We start from the raw sequence: 19,513 nt of genomic DNA on the forward strand, positions 1-19,513 counted from the left end.
GCCTTTATCTGCCGTCATGTTTCTATAGAGAGAAAGAGATAATGGTTACTGTGGATGGGCAGACTAGATGGGCCATTTGGCCTTTATCTGCTGTCATGTTTCTATGTTTCTTTTCTTCCTGAAGTTGACAATCTAGCCCAAGGATTCCAGTACCCAGAGCACCGTAGAACGCCCCTCTGCAAACAAGAGCGCTCTGATCAACCAGTCATCCACATACGGGTGGAACTTGCAACCCCTTCTTCCTCAGATGAGCTGCTACTACCACCATCACTTTGGTGAATGTCCAGGGTGCTGTTAGGCCAAAAGGCAGAGCTGAAAACTGATAATGCTGATCCAGCACATGAAAATGTAGAAATTTGCAGTGAACTGTAAAAAAAATAGGAATGTGAAGGTATGCCTCTGTAAAATCCAAGGAGGCCAGACACTCCCCCGGAGACACTGCGCAATGACTAACCTCACGGTCTCCATCCGAAACTGAGGAATCTTGAGAGCCACATTCACATGTTTCAGATCTAGAATAGGTCTTCAGTCTTCCAACCCTTTCTTTGGCACGATAAACATAACATAACATAACATAAAATGCACTTATATACCGCCAATACCATTAAGTTCTATGCGGTTCACAAAGATTAATAATACAAATGAATAAACATCCTATATCTAACTTACAAAACATTTCTTAAAAAGATACATCTATAAGGTGTGTCGAAATGATAAAGTAAATAGAGTATCTGCCAGAGTCCCAAAAATCATTTGGCACTGGCTCTATTGCTCAAATAGCCAGCAAGTGCTGAACTGTAGCCTGGACTCTGTGCACTGTTTCCTGACCCCTGCAGGAGAGGTCACGAACCAATCGGACAGGGGTTGGGCAAATTCCAGCTTGTAGCCTGATCGAATAATTTCCAAGACCCACTGGTCTGCTGTAATGCGCATCCAGGCAGTCAGAAACTCCGATAGCCAACCCCTATCTATAGAAGGGTCCTTGGCATCCTGGCATCATTGTGTCTTGTTCGCAGGTCAGGCAGGATGGGTGGTGGCAGGTTGGGAGCGCCGTTAGCCCGCATATCAACCTCTGAAGCCCTGTGAAGATCTCTGCGACAAGGTAGAAAACTGTTTGTAATCCCTAAAGTTTCTTCTGGAACCATGAAAATTAGGATGGTCAGCCCCCTTAGGTCTGGCCCTACTATCTGGCAGAGACTTTGGGCGACGGTCCATCACAGCATCCATGAAATCATCCAACCCCTTGCCAAACAATAACTGCCCCTTAAAAGGCAGATGAGCCAGGGTTGCCTTGGAGGTGGAATCTCCAGTCCACTGCCGAACCCAGAGCATTCGGCGGGCCGATATCGAATAGGTTGAGACCTTTGCTAGTACTCTCAAAAGGTAATATAAGCCATTCATCCCAGCCATAAGAAGCTGAGGAGGAGAATCTACTGCCTCAGTCTCTAGCGTATGCAGCTGCGTGCCATACATGACATAGCCACACCGGCTTTGACACCTAAATAAGCTGTTTCAAAAATTTTCCTGAGGATCACATCCACCCAGCGATTCTGCATATCTTTTAACACAATGTTCCCGTCACTAGATAGCGAAGTGCGCTGGGTCACCTGGGCCACCAAGGAACCCACTTTGGGTTGTCCCAAAAGCTGCTGACACTCCTGCGCCAGAGGATACAAACGAGACATAACCCGAGCATTCCGGAGAGTCAAACTTGTGACTAAAAAAACTCACATCGGGATGCCAGAGAAAAATGGCAGATTGGGCACGTGTACTGCAGAGCCATGGAGACGAAGAGGAAGGAGTGGGCTTGTCATCCAAACCAAATTCCTGTAAAGATTCAGCAATCAAATCAGGGAGTGCCACAATTTTAAACAAGAGCACCACAGTCGGATCTTCTCCAGGATCCGGAGCCTCTAAGGGATCTGCAGAGCCAGTATCCCATTCCGGATCCTCCAATCTGGGCAATAAATGATCAGTGAGGTCCGGATCCGTAGCTGTAGTCTCCTGAACAGACTGTGAAATAGCTGGGGCGGTCTGAGAAACTGACATCCCCAATGAAACACTGGTGCTTTGCAAAGTTGTAGTGGCAACAGATGAACATCCAGCAGCCGGACCCCTGGACTGGAACTCGGATCACAAAATTTTTATGAACTCCGAGAAGTCATGTGGACTCTGGAGCATACAGTCACCCTTAGATGACTTAGACTTCCATTTCTTAGGCTGCGGAGGGTCCGTCTTACAGCTGGCCAATAAAGACGCAGACCCCAGCCCCGAAAATAAAGACAGCCGCCCCAATGGGCTAGCTGAGTGTGTTATCTCCTGTTTCCATGGGAGTGGGGCTGAATCCAAAGTTACCACCCCCCCTGACCACACCATATGTGGCGCACGGATGCTCTAAAAGCGGTAAATTTGCACAAATTTAAATGAATCCACACTAGGAGACCCTGAAGACAGTTTTCCTGGCAAAAGTTCAAAATTTGAAAAAGCAGGGAGAAGTTGATTTAAAAAAAAAAAAATCGCTAAAAATCCAAGATAGCTGTTGGATCAAATTTGTACCCCCCAAAAATTCTGAAAATAGTAGATTTCAGGTGGGAACACTAGAAACCCCTCAAAATTAAGTTTTAAAAATCGCTGATAGAGCCTGTCAGCTCCTCTTATTCACAGTACTGAAGACAGATGCTGCACCTGCTTTCTAGCCTCTGTGAAAAACCAGTCAGAAATCACTGCCATACTGTTGGAAAACCTGTTACCAAGCTGATTCTTTGGGCTGCCGGTCAGATTCAGTCTGACTATGCCTCCAACCCTGCAGACCACTGACTGTGCACCAGAATGGGCGGAGGTGCAAAACACAGCCTGCACGCTTGTGACAAACCCAGCACCAGCTCTAGATTTGACTCTGGTAAAATCCGGTGCAGAAGAGCTGACCAGGTTGATTCTGGCGGTCAACTTGAGGCTGACCTCTCTTGCCCCTATAATCAGAGCAATAATGGTATGGAACAGAGGCAGGCAGACTGGCAACAGCAGCCTCCGGGCTATAGGGCAGCTAGAGAAGCCAGAAGGAATGTAGCTGCACTGAATAAACCCAGGCAGAGAAAGGCTGCTTTGGAACCAAAGCCCATCCCCCTCTACAGGCTGAAGGGGATTAGCTCTGAGCTGCTTAAGAGCAGACTGATGCAAGCAGGAGGAGGAGGAGCGAGTGACCAGGGAGAGTCACTCCTACAGCCCAAGGCAGTGCAGGAGCTGTGGAGCCAAGCAGCAGAGCCAACAGTTTCAGATTGGCCTATGCAGGAGGTGGAAGAAATCTTCCCTACCTCAGACTTCCAGATCGCTGACTGTGTGGAAGGAATTGAGGTACAAGCTACTGGCCCTATGATAGAGAGCCAGACAGAATGCATGGACATTGAATGAAAGAAAGTGAGTAACTGTGAAGCAATTAGTGTTTTTTTCTTTCTTCTTGTGCTTTCTTTCTGTGCAAGAAAAGCCTGAAGAATTTGCTATGTGTTTGGTCTTTATTATTATTTTTGGTTTAAGTACAATACTTACCTGAATACTGACCACTGTATTTACTTAAAGCCAAGTTTGAGCAAAATAACCTAAAGGTTGAATATTTAAGTTTATTTTTGAACTGTGAAAATCCTGCTGTGGCTCCCGTTCCTGGGAAGCTAATTAGCTTATCTCCCTCAGCTGTTTTTGCCTTCCATGAGGTAGCTGAAGAAACGCTGGGCTGTTTGCAAAGCTGTGCTGAGCAAGGCTGTGCTGTGGCTTACTGCCTAATGAGGTATCTAATATTGTTTGAAACAAGGGTTTGTTCTGAATGTTGCCTGACTGCTGAAAGACAGCTGTTTCATGCCTCTAACAAATATTGCTGGGAGAGAATTTAACTTCTATTTGAACACCATTATAAAGTGCATTTCTGAATCAGAGAACAAGGTCTCAGGCAAAACCACCTGTATGAGATTTCTGTTTTGGTATTTCTTTATTTTTGCAATGGACTTTGTTTTGAATGAAATGCTAAAGTGACTTTGTTTTATGTTGCACCTTTTTGACCACTGAGGTCAGAATAAACATCTTATTCTTGCTTGAAGAACATGGTTTGACTGGTGGTGTTTTGAAAACCCATACTTACCTTGTCTCTCCCAGGCCTAGGCAGTCGCCTAGGGCCAACTGAAAAGCCCTGAAGATACCCCTGGTTAGAGGGGACACGCCAGAATCCCAGTGTTTGTCACACGATAGCTCTGCGCTGAGGAATGTTGGTGACACGCTGCGGAATACTGCTGAGCCCCCTAAGCATGCTGAATGGTCTGCTCTCAACTCCCTGCTTAACAGGCAGTGAGTCCAGGTCAGGGACAGCCCTGAGCTCCAAGGAAGACTACATACAGGTATCCCGAAGGGATCGGCCAGTCTGCTACATACTAAAGTCTGTGAATTCTCAAGTAGGCAGCTTCTCAAATTGCTTGAAACGCGAAAGGGGACAAAACTACGCAAATTAAAAATAATAAATGTGGCAGAGCAGAACTCTAACACCTGCAGCCATGCATGCAGAAGAGAAAGACTGATGGGAGGAGCTAAGCTAGCCTGTGAAGTACTCTAGAGGCGGAGTGGAAAACCTGGAATGGTTCTCTTCTGCAGTCCATGCGGGTAAAGGGAAATAACCCTATGGTCTAGAACAGGGGTGTCCAATGTCAGTCCTCAAGGGCCGCAGTCCAGTCGGGTTTTCAAGATTTCCCCAATGAATATTCATGAGATCTATTTGCATGCACTGCTTTCATTGTATGCTAATAGATCTCATGCATATTCATTGGGGAAATCCTGAAAACCCAACTGGATTGCGGCCCTCGAGGACTGACATTGGACACCCCTGGTCTAGAATGTCTCACCTATTGCACTGGAAATGAGTTTTTAACTATTTTTAAAATTTTCCATTATCATTCACTGACCTAATTTTCAACACTTCAACCACAAGCTTATGCTTCTATCTAGTGGAAAGCTTTGCTATGCAAATGAGAATGATTCTAGAGGAACCATCTAATCTAAACGACCAAGGGTTCAATTTACCTGACATGAGTAGGAGAGCCATGCTTTGGTATTTGGAAATTCTCGAAGGAGTTCAACCAGGGCTTCTGCTTCCTTCTGGCTAGGAATTGTCTCCATTGCAATGAGGTCAATATCTGCAGATTCCAAACACTGTATCTGCTGCCGATGCCAGGCTTTAAGCTCCTGTAACAGGAAAAAATATCAAGTGTGTTTCTACCATTTTTTGTTGTAAAAGAACTTTATTTCCTATAATATGATCTTATTTATTTATTTCATTTTCTATCCTATTTCCCCAAAGAGCTCAGAACTGGTTACTCACTGCATTACGAAGCACTGAATACATGATGGTGCAGTTCACTGGAATGCTTATGGGTAAATCAGCAAGCAGTCACAACTGGGCTGCTGAGAGAATGGACTTTTAAGGAAAGGTGGGTCCAGGCCTTTGTAATTCTACCTTAAACCTAATAATTTTGATAAAATATTAGTTTCCCTCCCTACAAATAAAGCTCAAAGTAGCCCTGCATTCCCTGGAATTAGCTCTCACTCTCACAAATAAATGCTTAAGTCGTTTAAATTAAGCAATCTTTATAATGTCAAATAATATTAACTAGTAAGAAATAATTTCAGAGATAATATTTAAAAAATTTTTAAGGATCAATGGCTCAAAGGGAGTTCCTGTGATGTGCCATATATTAAATCAGGTGACATTCTTGGGTCGAGTTTCTACGTTTAAGGGAATATTCACAGCCCTCAAGGGAAGAGAGGTCATTCTTACTAAAAAATAAATTCATCCAAAAATGACTACAATCGTTTACTAGGCTGGCTGAACAACTCATTAGAAGAAAAATTTCCCACACAACTAGGACAAATTATCCTAACTCCTATCTCAAAAGACCAAAAAGGAAGTATCACTGAGCAGCCTCAATACCTTTACTTCATAAACTGGCAGAAAACATAGTGGCAACTCAAACCACAGAATACCTGGATCATCATAACTTACTACATGGACAGATGCCAGAGGGTGGTGGTTAATGGAATTTGTTCGGAGGAGGGAAAGGTGACTAGTGGAGTGCCTCAGAGATCGGTGCTAGGACCAATTCTGCTTAATATGTTTATGAGCAACATTGCTGAAGGGTTAGAAGGTAAGGTTAGCCTTTTTGCTGTTGATACCAAGATTTGTAACAGAGTGGACACCCCGGAGGGAGTGGAAAACATGAAAAAGGATCTGGCAACTAAAATTAAATGCGAAGAAGTGCAGAGTAATGCATTTGGGGGGTAGAAATACGAGGAAACCGTATGTGTTGAGGGACCCTGGGCTGATTGTGTCCGAGGATCTAAAGGCATCTAAACAGTTTGATAAGGCGGTGGCTGTAGCCAGAAGGATGCTAGGCTCTATAGAAAGAGGAATAACCAGCAGAAGAATGCACCTGTATAGGTCATTGGTGAGGCCGCACTTGAGAGTATTGTGTTCAGTTTTGGAGGCTATATCTGGTGAAGGATATAAAAAGACTTGAAGCGGTCCAGAAGAAGGTGACAAAAATGGTAAGGGGGTGGAGCCAAAACAAGTACAAGAAGAGACTTGAAGTCCTAAATATGTATACTCTGGAGGAGAGAAGAGACAAGAGAGATATGACACAGATATTTAAATATTTGAAAGGTATTAATATAGAACCAAATCTTTTCCAGAGAAGAGAAAATGGTAAAACTAGAGGACATAATTTTAGGTTGCAGGGAGGAAGACTCAGGAGCAATGTTAGGAAATTCTTTTTCATGGAGAGGGTGATAGATGCTTGGAATGCCATCCTGAGGGGTGGAGGGGAAAACGGTGCTGGAATTCAAAAAAGTGTGGGATAAACAAAGGATGTAAATTAAAGAACCAAGGCTGGTACTGGACAGACTTATGTCCCATATGTTGTAATTTGGTGTAGAATGGACTGAGGAGGGCATCAATGAGAACTCCACTAACTTGGAACATGAGGATGTTACTGGCTAGACTTATGCTAGATATTCTGCAAACAAGATGGTTGGATAAGCTGGAGAGAGCTTGGAAGATAACTTTAGCATCTGGAACCTAGGACAATACCATTTGAAACCTAGGACAAGTAACCTAATCTAATATTTATGTGTTGTGCAAACCTAAAAACAGGCTTTAGGCGACCTATAGTGGGAAAGGGAGTCTAGAGCAGGGGTGTCCAAAAGGTCAATCGCGATCGACCAGTAGATCGCAAAGGCAACACGAGTCGCTCGAGGAGCCCATCCCGGGATCTGCGATAGACTCGCGTTACCTTTGTGTTCTGTTCTCCCTGCTTCCCTGATGTCAGGCCAGGCATGTACAAGAGCCGGGCTCACGGCCTTCCCCCGAATCGCTGCCTGGATGGCCCAGAACTTCCTCTCCAACGTCAGAATTAACGTTGGGGGGGGGGAAGCTGTGGGCCCGGTGCTTCTATGCGCCTGACCTGGCATTGGGGAAGCAGGAAATCGGCGGCAGTGGCTTGGGGAGGGGGGCAGGGAGAGAGAAAGACAGACAGAGAAAAAGAAAGGGGGCAGGGAGAAAGAAAGAAAGACAAAGACAGAAAGAAAGATGGGCAGGGGAGAGAGAGAAAGAAATAAAGGGGGCAGGGAGAAAGAAAGAGAGGGGGGAAATTTTGGGTTGGATAGTACAGTACTCCCCCGATATTCGCGGAGGTTCCATTTCAGGAACCCCTGCGAATCTCGAAAAACTGCGAATACGGTTTTTAGCGGGGGAGACAAGAGAGGGCAGCCGGAAAGGCAGGAGAGAGCAGCCGGAGCGCTTGCGAGTGAAGGAAATCACTTGTGGTATGCTCTGACAGCCTCTTCCAGCTGCTTTCTCCTGCAACTCTGGCTGTCCTCTCCTGCCCGGTAATTCGCGGTAGGAAAATACCGCGAATGACCGGGACCACGAATCGCTGACCGCGAATGACCGGGGGAGCACTGTATTGCCTTATATTGAAGAGTACCAGTATGACTGTTTATGTTTTGGGGTGGGGATTTGGCTATCTGGTGTATTTGCCATTGTGAAAATTCAATAAAACTTGTTAACATAAAAATTAAAAAAAAGAAAGGGGAGGGGAGGGGAGGGTGCAGGGAGAGAGAAAGGGGGGCAGGGAGAGAAAGAAAGAAAGGGGAGGAGGCAGGGAGAGAGGAAGAAAAATTTGGACTCATGGAGGGACAGAGAGAGAGAGATGTTGGTTGGGGAATGGAATGAGGTCTGGAGGCAGAAAGAAAAAAATATTGGATTTAAAATCAGAAGAAGGAAGTGCAACAAGATTCATGAAATCACCAGACAGCAAAGGTAGGAAAAATGATTTTATTTTAAATTTTTTGATTAAAATGTTTTCGAATTTATATCTGCTGTCTATATTTTAAACTATGGCCCCCTTTTATTAAACCGCGATAGCAGTTTTTAGCGCAGGGAGCCTATGAGCATCGGGAGCAGTGTGGGGCATTCAGCGCACCTCCCTGTGCTAAAAACCACGATAGCGGTTTAGTAAAAGGGAATGGGGTATATTTGTCTTTTTGTATAGTTGTTACTAAGGTGACATTGCATATTTTAAAGTCATCTGCCTTGACCTCTTTGGAAAACCCTCCCGAATATAATGATAATTAACATTTTCTCTGTGTACAGTATACTTTGTGTTTTTTTAAATTTTATTATTGATAGATCATTTTGACTTGGTCATTTTAAAAGTAGCTCACAAGCCAAGAAAGTGTGGGCACCCCTGGTCTAGGGCATATTGGGAAGGGAAGGGGAAGAGGAGAGGGAAAGTAAGGAAGGGTAGGAACTGATCATACTAAACAAAAGAAGAGAAGTACATGAGAAGATCGTGTAGATATCAGTTGTAGAGAGAAGAGTTTTCCATTTTCCTTCCTGTGGTAATCATGTTGGAATTAGTTATCAAAAGAGTATAGTTTTCAGTTTCCTCCAGAATAGGGCATGGTTGAGTTCCGTTCTTTCTGTCTCTGCGAGGTTATTCCATATTTTGACTCCCAGGAAGGTGAGCATGGGCTGGAAAATTCTTCTGTACTTGAGAGTTTCTGTTGAGGGAAGGTTTAGTTGAATCCTATTAAGAATTCTGTGTGATGTGGACCATGCATTGGAGAAGAGATTGATAAGAGGGGCGGCTGAGTTTCATCAAAGAAGAGACAAGTTAATTTAATCATGTATTTTTAATGGGTATAACTAATGGGCAGACTGGATGGACTGTTCAGGTCTTTATCTGCCGTCATTTACTGTGTTACGATCAGGTATCAGAAACACTACAGTACTGAAATCTTACTAGGAGAAAAGTTAACCACCAACTCCTACTACTGTTTCTCAATACAATAGGGATCTGCAACAAGGTGTACTCCTGGTTGAAAGGATTTCTTACAAGTTGATCATACAGAGTAAAAATGAAAGAAGAATTATTTGAAGAATGGTCAGCTTCAAGCAGTGTATCTCAAGGATCACTACTCTCCCCAATACTTATCAACGTCCTGATGTCAACACTGGGATACATACTAGCTAAGAAAGGTCTTATATACTTCTCCTATGCAGATGACATCACAATATGCCTTCCTTTCCAAAAGAAAGAAAACATAATTAACAACCAAGTGAGTGAAGCCATGAATCTAGTAAAAGAAAGGGCAGACAACATGAAATGAAAGATTAGGTTTCTTACCTCTGCTAATCTTCTTTCTTGTAGATCTTCTCTGGAAGCTGAACGGATGGGATATTGTATCTCTATTAGCTGCACGGCAACTAAAAGATGAACCCTTCCCTTTGGGCCACCTGCCTGGGAGCTTCCTGTCTTGCTCAGTTAGTAGAAAAGCCATGTAGACCTATGACTGACAACAGGAAACAAAAGAAAAGAAAGAGGGTGCGGGAACTCCCACTACCAGTCAATTCTGCTCAATATCGTATTATGCTAAAAACTATAGCAAAAAATGGCCATCTGGAATCAAACAGATAATGCAAACATTATAAACTGCAAAACCCAGGAAAATCCTGGAACATGGACATAGCCTGAAGATCAGAAGGGGTAACCCCCCCCCTGGGGTACCCCCACTAACCCTTAAACTCAACAAAGGGGAAAACACATGAAATTCTTAGTGAGGCTGGTCAAAGACATAAATCTAGCTTACCATTTACTGAAGAGGCGACCTGCAAATTGGACAAAACCAAATGGGCGGGCATTCAGCTTCCAGAGAAGATCTACAAGAAGAAAGATTAGCAGAGGTAAGAAACCTAATCTTTTATTCTTGTACAATCTCTCTTGAAGCAGTCCCAAAACTTGGGGGGTGGGCCCCGATGAGCCTGCCGCAAAAACAGAAGCGGCAAAGGCCGTATCACCCTTAGCCGCCATGTCAAGCCTGTAAAACCTGGAAAAAGTATGAAGGGAAGCTCACGTGGCCACCCGACAAATCTCTTCAGGCGAAACCGCATGAGATTCAGCCCACGAGGAAGCCATTCCTCTGGTAGAGTGAGCCTTCACCCCAAGGGGAGACTTCTTCCCCGCCACCACATAGGCCGCGGAAATGGCCGAATGTATCCAACGCGAAATAGTAGTCTTGGAAGCAAGTTGACCCTGACACACGGAGCCCGCCAGGACAAACACATGGTACGACAAGACAGAAGGTGTTAGTGGCCTCTAGGTATCTTAAAAGAAGATATCATACATCCAGAGACCTCAGAACATGGTCCTGAGACTTGGAATCCGAAGGAACAAAGGCTGGCAACCGAACTTCCTGGCTGATGTGGAAAGAAACCACTTTTGGAAGAAAAGAAGGTACAGTCCTCAAATTCACCGCCGACTCCGTGATGCGGAGAAAAGGATCTCTGCAAGACAAAGCCTGAAGCTCTGACACTCACTGTGCAGAAGTGACCGCCACCTGAAGATGGTCTCAATGGTAAGATCTTTCAGAGAGATCTCATCCAGGGGTTCATAGGGCGGACGAGTCAGGGAGCGCAGGACCAAATTCTGGGTCCACGATGGGCAAGGCAGTCGCAAGGGAAACCTCAGCCTCCCTGCCCCCTGCAAGAACTGGACAACATCTGGGTGAGAAGCCAGAGAACCCCTGAACAAAGAGGGACCCAAACAGGAGAGTCCCGTAATCTGAACACGTAGAGAAGAGACTGCCAGACCCTTCCTGAGGCCATCCTGCAGGAAGTCCAGAACCTGACCAACCGACGGAACCAAAGGGTCCACCTGGAGCCCCAAGCCTGAAAACACCTCCAGGCTTTTGCATAGGCCGAGACCATCGATTTCCACTTGCTCTGTAGGAGCGTGGCGATAACCGAAGAGGAATACCCCCTGGCCATCAAGGCTGCCCACTCAAGCGCCAGGCCATAAGACCAAAGCGGTCTGGATCTTGAAGTACAAACGGACCCTCTTGACATAGGTAACAGCCGTCACATTGGCCGAGAACACACGGAGATTCACCTGGAACCTGTGATATGCAGACTGTGCCTGCTAGGTCTGGCTCTAGGGTTAGACCTATCTCAAAAGCAGACAGTTTCCAACCGGCCCAAGTTAAACCCCAGTTTAGCATTTCACCTCATGTTCCTTCTGTATCCAGTAGAGGGAGTCTTGAGGCTAAGCTGCAGTTTTCCCTTCCCCCATGCAATCCCAGAGGAAGGAACCGGATATCCTCTACACCTGAAGGTTTGGGGCGTAGTTGTCGGCTCCTAAACCAGAGGTCTGAGCTTCTAGAGAGACAGAGGGAGAGTTGGAGGGAACAGGGGCAGCTGCAAAGCTCAGGGCTGGGAGCTCTGCAAAGCTGTTCTTCGCCTGAATGTATGGAGTTTACAGAGGCTGGAGCAGAGCTACCTTCTGACCCTTTCGAAGAATCCCAAGCCATGGAATTGGAGCCGGAGCCAATTGCTGAAGTACTTAACGGCGTCCAACCCATGGAAATATGCTGGTCCAAGGCAAGTGTTGAAAACTCCTAAATGGATTACAAATATCCAGGTTTTGATATTGGGACTATTTTTGCAGTTGTGCCTTGTGAATCTTGCTAAGTTTAAAGCAGGATAGGATTCCTTGACAAGGGCTGTGCTGAACTGATCCTGTTGTGGTTTAGTTTTTTCTTTGTTTCCTTTTTTAAGTGTGACTGTTTGTAACTAAGGTGGTGGGGTTTGCCCCACGTTCATGAGGTGGGTTCGAGGGCCAAAACTTGGCAATATATCACCACGTGGAGCACACCACCTTGCCCAGCACTGCTGCTGCTGGATGAATCAGTGTTGTTGCACTAGTACAAGCACAAGTCTTCCTGAGAGAAGTAAAAAACTTATGTTTTGGATTATTTTTGGTTTGAGTGAAACCATACTGACTGGAACTTTTGATTATATGAAGAATCCATTTTTGCTTAAAAGATAAGGTTTCTTGTTTTGGGTTTAAAACCCTTTGAAGTTTTTGTACAGCAATAGGACTTTTAGACTATGCCAAACCTTATGTTTTAGGACTTTATTATTTGCTGCTGAATCCTGACAGAGTTTATGTTTGGCTTATTTGAGGACTGGTTTAAGAACATAAGAGTGAAGCAACTGTTTTATTTTATTCTGAAGAATAAATCCAGTTCGGGTTTTGATTTTCATTTTCCTAGTTTGTTTGTGTTTCTTCCATTAAACCTGACTTTCTTTTTCCTTGTGTTGCCCTCCGCTGCACACAAGAGTATTTCCTTGTCCCAGCGGCCCGGGACCCATTGCCCTGAGCCCGCTGGTGACAAACGGTAGCAGAGCTAACTGGATCGCTCGTAGCTTCAGCTGACTGATCGACCATCGATCTCTCTCTGCGTCCAGCGGCCCTGGACCGGGACAGACATGCAAACTGCTCCCCAACCAGAAACATTCACATCCGTAGTCACGGTCACCCAATCCAAGACCCGCAGAGGAAGCCCTGTGGACAGAGTGACTGGGTTCAGCCACCACAGTATACTGCTGCGCGCCGCTGCCAACCAAGGCAGCTTCATCCCCAACACATTTCTCTGGGGATTCCACCTCGACAGAAGTGAAAACTGAAGAGGACGCAGGCAAGCTCTTGCCCACGGAATTACATCTATGGCTGCCACCATAAGATCCAACACCTGCAGGTACTGCCAGGCCATCGGAAAAGGGACCGCCAACATGTCCCAAATCGCACTCCTGAGTTTCAGTTTTCTGGATTCTGGAAGAAACACTTGGTTCAGACCCATGTTGAATCGGATAGCATAGTTACTTACCGTAACAGTTGTTATCCAGGGACAGCAGGCAGCTATTCTCACATATGGGTGACGTCATCCACGGAGCCCGGATGCGGACAGCCTCGCAAGCAGACTTGCTTGTAGAAACGTAGAAGTTTCGAGTCTACCACACCGCGCATGCACGAGTGCCTTCCCGCCCAGCACAAGGCAAGTCTCCTCAGTTCAGATAGCTAGCAGAGAAGCCAACCAGGGGAGGTGAGTGGGTTGCGAAAATAACTGCCTGTTGTCCCTGGATAACAACTGTTACGGTAACAACTGATCTGAACAGGAGAGAGCAGGAGAAAAGCAGCTACAGAGGGAGAGAGAAGCCAAAGGGAGAAAAAAAGCAGATAAAACAGCAGGAGAGAGAAGCAGAGGCAGGAGACCAAGAGGGGAATCGGTGAGAGTTAGCTCCACCACACCTGACGTCCACCACCGAAGCTCTGCCTTAAAAGGGGAGGGGCCAACGGAGCAGAGTTGATCTGAGCAGGAGAAAAGCAGCTACAGAGAGAGGCAGAGGCAGAGAGAACAAAAGGGGGAAAAAGCAGATAAAAGAGCAGGCGCAACCACAGCAGACCCAGAAGGCATCCGCAGCAGACCGGCAAGCAGACAGCAATGGAAGCAGGAGACAGAAGCAAGATGTTGAGCTACCCAGTTTTCTGCATCGTCTGCCATATGTATGATTACCTCCCCTCTGGGAGGCGGTCTTACGTATACGCCCGATGCAGAGAACTGGAGAGCCTGAAGAGACAAGTCAGACTCCTGGAGGGCAGAATATTGAAACTGGAAGCACTTCAAGCAGGGGAGGAGGGAGACAGAGATGCAGAGAACGTCCAGACAGAGAAAGCAGAGAACAAGACAGAAGACACCATCGAGGAAGAAGTCCGAGAGCTGGAGAAGTTCATAGAAGAGGCATATAGGGAGGCCGTGGAAAATCACCAGCAACAGTGGAACTGCCGAAAGACACCTACAGAGAGTGTGGACCACCCAACAGACAACCACCAGGAAGAAATGGGTGATACAGTAGAGAGAACGAAAGATACGGACCTGCGGCAGAAGAGATGGACATACACCAGGGACACCGACCTGAGGCTGGAGAATCAGGAGACGATAGAGAGGACAGCAATCGTTGTGGGCGACTCCATCATCAGACAAGTTGACAGCCACATAGCGGGAGGAAGACTTGATCGGCTGGTGACCTGCCTACCGGGAACCAAGGTAGAAGACATAGTGAGCCGCATCGACAGGATCCTCAACAGTATGGAAGAAGAAGATACGGTGGTGGTGGTCCATGTGGGGATGAACAACGTGAGCAATAGGAACTACAACAGGGAAGTACTGAAGGACCAGTTCCGGATGCTAGGAAGGAAACTGAAGAACAGAACGCATTCTCGGAGATCCTGCCAGTACCCAGGGCAGATGAGAAGAGGCAGATGGAGCTGCAAGCAGTCAACGCGTGGATGCAGCGCTGGTGTGAGGAAGAAGGATTCCACTTCGTGCGCAATTGGACAATGTTCTGGGGGAAGAGCAAGCTCTACAGGAAGGATGGACTCCACCTCAGCAGAGACGGAACGAGGCTACTTGCAAGCAAAATCAAGAGAGAAGTGGACAAGTTTTTAAACTAGGAAGAAGGGGAAAGCCGACAGTCGACAGAGAGAGAGAGTCGATGGTTCGGGAACCGGTATACCCAGAGGATACCGTGCAAGAAGATAGAGGGAAAGACTCACTGGATTATAGGCAAGAGAGATCGAAAAGGATACAAGAGGGAAGAAAATGCAAGGAAAAAGCTGCAAACTCAAGTAAGTATATGTACACAAATGCAAGGAGCCTTACAAATAAGATGGGTGAATTAGAAGCCATAGCACAAAAAGATAACGTTGACATCATAGGCATCACGGAAACATGGTGGACTGAGGAAAACGTCTGGGACACTGTGCTACCGGGATACAAACTATACCGCAGAGACAGAGTGGCTCAAAAAGGTGGGGGCGTTGCCATATATGTCAAAGAGGAAATTGAATCTGCTGGAGAGAACACGCCACAACTGACGGATAAGTTAGAGCAGGGGTTTCAAAGTCCCTCCTTGAGGGCCGCAATCCAGTCGGGTTTTCAGGATTTCCCCAATGAATATGCATGAGATCTATGTGCATGCACTGCTTTCAATGCATATTCATTGGGGAAATTCTGAAAACTCGACTGGATTGCGGCCCTCAAGGAGGGACTTTGAGATCCCCGAGTTAGAGTCTCTATGGGCCAAAATTCCAGGAACAAATGGCCTGGAAACGAAGATCGGCAACTACTACCGACCCCCAGGGCAGTCCAAAGAAATTGATGGAGAAATGACAGATGAGATTAAATGCAACTGCAAGGGAGGCAACACAGTTATCATGGGTGACTTCAACTATTCGGGAATAGACTGGAACCTAGGCACCTCCGGCTGCATTAGAGAGACCAAGTTCTTGGATGCTGTAGGCGATTGCTTCCTGGAACAACTTGTAAGGGAAAATATTAGAGGAAATGCAATTCTGGACTTAATTCTAAATGGCCTGCGAGGACCAACACAAGATGTAGAAGTAGAAGGGACGCCTGGAAGCAGCAATCACAATATGATCCGCTTTGATCTGGACGCAGGGGAGAAACATCGGTCCAAAACGACAGCCACGGCACTGAACTTCCAAAAAGGGAATTACGAAGGGATGAGACTCATGGTAGGGAAGAAGATTAAGAAGAGGATAAGCACTGTAAAAATGCTAGAGCAAGCTTAGTCCCTTTTTAAGGACACAGTCACCGAGGCACAAAAAATATATATACTGCGTATCAACAAGGGATCCAAGAGGGAAAAGAACAAAGAACCGGCGTGGCTCACTGTAGAAGTGAAGGAAGCGATCAGAGACAAGAAAACTTCATTTAAGGAATGGAAAAGGTCAAAAACGGATGAAAACTGGAACAAGCACAAACAACATCAATGCAGGTGCCATAAGGCGGTAAAAGGGGCCAAAAGGGACTGCAAGGAAAAAATAGCCAAGGAGGCGAAGAACTTCAAGCCGTTCTTTCGATATATTAAGGGGAAACAACCCGCAAAGGAAGTGGTGGGACCGTTGGATGACCATGGAATAAAGGGAGCACTAAAGGAGGACAAAGCAATCGCTGACAAACTGAACACATTTTTTGCATCTGTATTTACCGAAGAAGATGTACACAGCATACCGGAACCCATCAGGCTATATGCTGGAAACGAAGACAGAAAGCTGACAAGATTGACGGTCAGTCTAGAGGAGGTATGTAGGCAGATTGATAGGCTTAAGAGTGATAAATCAAGTTTCAAGTTTAATAATGTTTTTGATTAATCGCTTAATCATATTTCAAAGTGATGAACATAATAAAAATTACAATATTTAGGGAGTAATACAATACTTAACAAAAAATTAAGTTCAGAAAGGACTGTTAACAAACAAGTAAATAAAGGGAAAAAGGGGAGTGAACTACAAAATATTTAAAAGAGCAGAACAATCAAGGAAAGAACATAAGGTGGGGGATATAAATATTCCATAATCTTAAACAACAAAAAGAATAAATAAAAAAATAATTAATTATCGAAAGCATCTTTGAAAAGAAAAGTTTTTAAATTACTCTTAAATTTATCAAGGATGCGCTCTTCTCTCAAATAGATAGGAAGAGAGTTCCAGGCTTGAACAGTAACAGAAAAAATAAATTGTCGTCTTGTATTAATGATCTTAAGGGATGAAATCGTCAGTAAGTGCTGTTCATTTGATCGTAACGTTCAGTTAGAAGTATAAGGAATTAATAATTTAAAAATAAATGCTGGGGTTTTATAAAGTAGGGATTTGTAAGTAAGCAAGCATAGTTTGAATATTATCCGATGAAATACGGGAAGCCAGTGTGCCTTCCTAAGAAGGGGAATTACATGATCAAATTTCCTAGTTTTTGTTATAAGTTTAATGGAGGCATTTTGAATAATTTGTAATCATCTAATTTCACTTTGAGCAATTCCCTTAAAAAGGGCGTTACAATAATCGATTTTTGAAATCACCAAAGAGTGAATAAGAATGTTGTAAGATTTAGGACAGAAATTGTGAAAGAGAACGGATTTGACGAAGTCTATAAAAGGTTGCCTTAATAATACTACTAATGTGATCGTGGAACGTTAGTTTATAGTCGAAAATCACTCCTAAAATTTTAATGGTGTTAACTGATTGTAGGGGAACATTCATCCATCCGAGGGTCATCAAGGAACTGAAAGGGACCATAGCTGAACTGCTTCAACTAATAGCCAATCAGTCGATCAAATCAGGAAAGATTCCGGAAGACTGGAAGGTGGCGAATGTTACACCGATCTTCAAGAAAGGTTCGAGGGGAGATCTGGGGAACTACAGACCGGTGAGTCTGACCTCAGTACCGGGAAAGATGGTAGAGTCACTAATAAAGGACAGCATCATTGATCACCTTGATGGACACGGGCTGATGAGTACCAGTCAGCACGGTTTTAGCAAAGGCAGATCGTGTTTGATGAACTTGCTGCACTTCTTTGAGGGAGTAAACAGACAGACAAGGGCGATCCAGTTGACATTGTATATCTGGATTTTCAGAAGGTGTTCAACAAGGTTCCGCATGAACGACTACTTCAGAAAATTGCAAGCCATGGAATTGAGGGTGAAATACTCACATGGATTAAAAACTGGCTGGAGCATAGGAAACAGAGAGTGGGGGTAAATGAACAATACTCGGACTGGAAGTGGGGTGCCACAGGGCTTGGTGCTTGGACCCGTGCTCTTTAACATCTTTATAAATGATCTGGACATAGGTACGACGAGCGAGGTGATTAAATTTGCGGATGATACGAAGTTATTCAGAGTAGTAAAGACGCAGGGGGATTGCGAAGATCTGCAACGTGACATAATCAAGCTCGAGGAATGGGCATCGACATGGCAGATGAGGTTCAACGTGGATAAGTGTAAAGTGATGCATGTCGGTAACAAAAACCTCATGCACGAATACAGGATGTCCGGGGCGGTATTTGGAGAGACCTCCCAGGAAAGGGACTTGGGAGTTCTGATCGACAAGTCGATGAAGCCGTCCACACAATGTGCGGCAGCAGCAAAAAGGGCAAACAGAATGCTAGAAATGATAAAGAAGGGAATCATGAACAGATCAGAGAAGGTTACATGCCGCTGTACTGGGCCATAGTACGCCCTCACCTGGAGTACTGCGTCCAGCACTGGTCACCGTACATGAAGAAGGACACGGTACTACTCGAAAGGGTCCAGAGAAGAGCGACTAAGATGGTTAAGGGGCTGGAGGAGCTGCCGTACAGCGAAAGATTAGAGAAACTGGGCCTCTTCTCCATCGAACAGAGGAGATTGAGAGGGGACATGAACGAAACATTCAAGGTACTGAAGGGGATAGACTTAGTAGATAAGGACAGGTTGTTCACCCTCTAAAAGGTAGGGAGAACAAGAGGGCACTCTCTAAAGATGAAAGGGGATAGATTCCGTATAAACGTAAGGAAGTTTTTCTTCACCCAGAGAGTGGTAGAGAGTTGGAACGCTCTTCCAGAGGCTGTTATAGGGGAAAACACCCTCCAAGGATTCAAGACAAAGTTAGACAAGTTTTTGCTGAACAAGAACATGCACTGGTAGGGCTAGTCTCAGTTAGGGTGCTGATCTTAGACCAGAGGGCCGCCGCGTGAGCGGACTGCTGGGTATGATGGACCACTGGTCTGACTCAGCAGTGGCAGTTCTTATGTTCTTAAGTAACTGTGCTTTATCCCAGGACAAGCAGGCAGCCTATTCTCACATATGGGTGACCTCCAAGCTACACAGAATGTTGGCAATTTAGGAGAATAAATTTTGTAATACTCTCTGGCCAAAATGGCCATCCCATTTGGAAAAAACATCCAGACAATAGTGAGAGGTGAAAGTATGAACCGAGGACCAGGTAGAAGCTTTGCAAATTTCCTCAATCGGAGTGGGTCTGAGGAAAGCTACTGGAGCCGCCATGGTTCTAACTTTGTGGGCTGTGACTCAACTCTGTAGATGCAGTCCAGTCTGGGATTAGCAGAAAGAGATACAAGCAGCCATCCAGTTGGAGATGGTACGCTTAGAAATAGGATGTCCCAACTTGTTCGGATCAAAGGAGACAAAAAGTTGAGGAGCAGATCTGTGTGGTTTGATGCGTTCCAAGTAGAAGGCCAAAGCACGTTTACAGTCCAGAGTATGAAGAGCTGATTCTCCAGGATGAG

General features: G+C 45.3%; 1 protein-coding gene across 1 annotated transcript in view; it reads right to left on the minus strand.

The window, feature by feature from the left end:
* LOC117362907 (homocysteine S-methyltransferase 1-like) overlaps positions 1 to 19,513 on the minus strand; it is a gene marked incomplete at its 5' end in the record, with an annotated part of 574,442 nt that overhangs the window by 202,627 nt on the left and 352,302 nt on the right. The window contains one exon of the mRNA XM_033949994.1: positions 5,056 to 5,217. Within this exon, the coding sequence (XP_033805885.1) occupies positions 5,056 to 5,217 (162 nt within the window). The remainder of the gene's footprint in view (positions 1 to 5,055; positions 5,218 to 19,513) is intronic.

The sequence above is a fragment of the Geotrypetes seraphini genome, chromosome 6 (assembly GCF_902459505.1).
Source record: "Geotrypetes seraphini chromosome 6, aGeoSer1.1, whole genome shotgun sequence".
Taxonomy (NCBI): domain Eukaryota; kingdom Metazoa; phylum Chordata; class Amphibia; order Gymnophiona; family Dermophiidae; genus Geotrypetes; species Geotrypetes seraphini.